Here is a 4,115-nt window from a genome sequence, read left to right on the forward strand (position 1 = left end):
ACTAAAAAAGAATTACACAGTTATAAACACTTAACATATAAATATTGAAAAAAGTAAAAATAACATTATTTGCAGCCGATATTACCGTATAACTAGAAAATCCAAGTGACTCCACTGAAAACTATTAGAAACAAAGAAAAGTCATCGAGTCGACAGTTGACAAATTTAATAAGCAGTAACCACCTACAATTCTCAATAGCACAACACAAGCAACTGAAAGAGCTGGGAGTTAACTAGAGAAGACACGTGCAGCTTGCTCACCCGGACGCCCGAGAGCCCCACCGCGGGAGCTCAGGAGGCAGAAACGTGTGCCTCACCGGCGACATCCTGGCAGCGCAGACAGAGGCACACGCAGCCTGCGGCCCGTGATGAGTCCCAGGGGAAACAGGGTGGACTGCGGGCACCTGGCTTGTTCTCGGACGTGAGCCCACAGGAGGCTGACTCTGAGTTTGAGCAGAGGGGTGAAATGCATGCATCGCCCCGGCTGCCGTGCTGACACGGGGATGAGGTGTCACAGGACGCGGCGGCAGACCAGCGGCACCGTCGGTCTTTAGGGGAAGGCCGCGATGGCCTGGCCCAGTGGCCCTCGAGAGAGGAAGTGACAGACTTGGGACATAGTTTTAAGACAGAGGGTCGAGTGGACTGAGCAGAGAGGCCAGGACTCTGAGGACGGCGGCAGCGCGTGGGTGGGGAGGCCCGGGGTGCAAGGAGAGCACTGGGCGTGACGGTGGAGCCAGGCCGCGCCACTGGGTGGGTCCAACACCGTAAAAATGCAACTATCCATCAGGAGCTCACTCCTCTCTGTCTGTTTGCTTTTGGGGCTTTGTGTTCAACTACTCAAGTTCACACAGAATAGTAACAATCAGAGAACAGGTGGGAAAATTCTGAGAAGAGTAACGAGGAACTAATCTTACAGATATAAACTGTGTCACGAAGCTGTCAGTAAAGACAGCGCAGGATCAGAGCCCAGCGCACCCACAAAAGACGGCGATTCTCTGAGTGGTGCTAAGACACTCTGTCACGTCATAGGACAGAGGCCAGGTGCCTACAGCCCACCCTGTTCTCCACCTCACACCCAAGATGCAAAAAATTTCGGTTGGGTCAAAAGATGTAAATGGAAAAAAAGAAATTATAAAAGTACCAGGGGAAATATACAAATATATTTATAATTCTGAAAAGCAAAGAGTCTTTCCAGGATGACTCCTGATGCAGAAGCCAAAGAGAAAAACCAAAACCTAATGACAAGGAACCAGCAAGGCACACAGCGGAAACAGCAAACGGGCTGACGCCGGCGGACACAGTAAAACTGACCAAAACGCAGCAAAAGACAGCAGTGAGTCCACAAAAGGATCACAAACATTGAGTGAGCACAAAAACAGTAGCAGACTATCACAAAAAAGAAATGGAAAAAAAACAAAATCCTATTGATAACTTCTGTCTTGGAACAGCAGCTCTCTGTTTTGCAGATTTACTCACATAAGTACTAACGTGAACGGCCATTCGTATCAATCATTTCATGATAATTAGTAATTTTCCACATCAGGAAAAACCACAACCCACCCATCAGTGAAGCACTGCTTAGATAAGTAATGGTATGTTGATAAAATGGAAGGTCAAACAGCTGGTAAAGAGAACAGGCAGAACAAAGATGCCAGCAACGCACTGCTAATGAAGAACGCCAGCTGCAAAGCAGCGTGTCTTCCTGTGAACGCGTGCGCGCTCTCAGAAAACAGATGAACACAGAGACGCCCAGTCATTTGCAGTAATTTCTGGGAGGTGGGATTCCTAAGGGTTTTCACTTTTCACATTAATTTTTCTATCCTGTTTGAACTTTTAAACAATTTTTAAAATAACTGTCACACACATAATCTGGAAAAAAGATTAAAATATCAGTAACAAATGTTCTAACCTAAATTATTTATTTTAAAATAATAGAAGAATTATAACTTATTGATGATGCAAATATCGCACTCCATACATCTGTAAAAATTTCCTGATATTTGGTTAATTCTGTTTTATAATTTGTTCTTTGGTATTCAATACTCTATTGCTGTTACATATGAATGAAAATGAGTTTTTTTAAGAAATGAATTAAATTATCATAAATTAATATTGATTATCTGTTACATAGAAAATATGCATACATGTGATCAATTCACAGGCATTTGTTCTGATGCAGGACACTGTAACTCAGATATAAGAGAACAAAAGATGATTAACAATTAATTACATTTGAAAAATGAACTATACTCTTTCATGGCTGAGTGAGAGAGAATCTAATTAATGATTTTCTTCCCTACACATTACCTTAAAAACTGATAGCAGATCCTCATCAATGAATCTGAGTAAAAGTACCAGGGAAAACGCAAGCAACTGATTGGTCATCTCCTTTGGAAATTCACGTAAATTGATCTCCCCGTGGCTTAAACGGTCTCTTACACGGGGACCCGTCTGATGGTTCAGGAAATCCCAGAGAAATTCCTTCCAGAAAATAAACAGAGCAGAGGCTTTGTTAGTATCCCCAGCAGAGGGAAGAGCGAGCGCCCAGGCCCAGAGCTGGGCAGTTCCTGGTGTGTCTGCGCGACACGGGAAACAGGGAGGCTGGGGCCCTTGGGCCGCACAGCTGTGGAGCCGTGGCTAGGACCCCTGGGGGCGGCGTCCTCTCTGAACACCACGCAGCACTGACCAGAGGCTGAGATGTTCCGAGGGACGCAGAGCCACCCGGACGGGGCCGGCACTTCATAAACTCAGGTCTTTCTTATTCTCACCCTCCTCTAAGGAAGGGACCGAGCTGTCCACATCTGGAAACTAACCCTTCAAGGCAATAGACGGAATCGCGGCTCTCACTTGAAAGAGCACGGCCCTTGCAACTGTGTCTCCTCTCTCCTGGGCGCTGTGCCTTCTCAGACCAAGCCCCGCCCTGCAGCCTGGTGAAGACAGTCGCCGCCTCTCTCAACAACCAGCCCCTGGCCTCTCCCGAAGGTTCTGGGGAAAAGAGGTCGGAAAACCGCTGACCGAGTGGCAGGGACTCCAGGGGGGAATGAGCGCCAGATAAACTACTGCAGTCACCTTCTTCCGATGGCAGAAACGGGGCCCAACGGGGACAAGGAATCTGACTAATGTCACAGAACAGGAACAAGAATCTCGTCCAAAGAATAAATATTTACAGTCCAAAGTAGTCACTGAAATATCTTCACAAAATACAAAAAAAAAATGATAAACAGAAAACGGCTTTAAACAATCCATAATTCTCTCTTCATCCAATACTCAATCCTGTTAGTCACATTTCACAAAGAAAGCAGTCCCGTCTACAGCACAAACCCACATAAGCAACAAATGCAGGTACCGTGTAGGGACAGGGCAGCTGTTCCCAAACATCCCCTGGCCTCAGACAGGGACATTTAAATCACTAGCGCACAGCCCAGGACCCCGCTGGGTCTCAGCGCAGCAGGTGTCTGCTGAGGGCGCACGAACAGTTCCCAAGTGTGTTCTTAGGCACCGCGGGCCGAAACCAGTTCCGTGTTGGAGAAGTGCCTGCCACACCCCCACACACAAGCACACTGGATCAGAAAATACCCGGTACTGACCATGGCAGGCTCTCCAAGGAAAAGAGGGAGCTGATTGATTTCACCGTCACTCAAGTGTTTTGCCAAAACCTGAAACACCAAAAATAAATTAAATGGTTCACACGCTTAAAGGATATAGTACCTTTAGGATAACATGTTATACATTCCAAGCACATGAAATGACAGTCTTTAAAACACAGCAACCACCTTTCAGGAAAATTTTTCTTAGCCAGTATAATGACTTTAGGAACATATATGTTCTTAACTGTATGTGTGTCTGTGTGTACGTATGTGTGGTGCATCTGTGTGTGCATACGTGGTGTGGGGGTGTCTGTGTGTGCCTGTGTGTACGCATCAGAGTCACTTCATTCGTCACTTCTTAACTCACCATGGACTTCGGGACCCAACCACCCTGACCCAGTCGTACAGACCTAACCCTATGTAGACTTGGCTATACTATCTAACCCGGGCCTCACATTATCAAATGTTTTATATGCTAAAATAATAGCAAATTATTTACCTAATAGATCTGCGGTAAGCAGACACATT

General features: G+C 46.0%; 1 protein-coding gene across 1 annotated transcript in view; it reads right to left on the minus strand.

Moving 5' to 3' along the window:
- Window positions 1–4,115, minus strand: part of ERMARD (ER membrane-associated RNA degradation) — a 31,886-nt gene that overhangs the window by 8,455 nt on the left and 19,316 nt on the right. The window contains exons 6-8 of the mRNA XM_012659304.1: window positions 3,588–3,656; window positions 2,308–2,481; window positions 318–394 (exon numbers count right to left, since the gene is read on the minus strand). Coding sequence (XP_012514758.1) covers window positions 318–394; window positions 2,308–2,481; window positions 3,588–3,656 — 320 coding nt within the window. The remainder of the gene's footprint in view (window positions 1–317; window positions 395–2,307; window positions 2,482–3,587; window positions 3,657–4,115) is intronic.

This window comes from Propithecus coquereli, unplaced genomic scaffold, assembly GCF_000956105.1.
Source record: "Propithecus coquereli isolate 6110/MARCELLA unplaced genomic scaffold, Pcoq_1.0 Scaffold602, whole genome shotgun sequence".
In the NCBI taxonomy this organism is placed as follows: domain Eukaryota; kingdom Metazoa; phylum Chordata; class Mammalia; order Primates; family Indriidae; genus Propithecus; species Propithecus coquereli.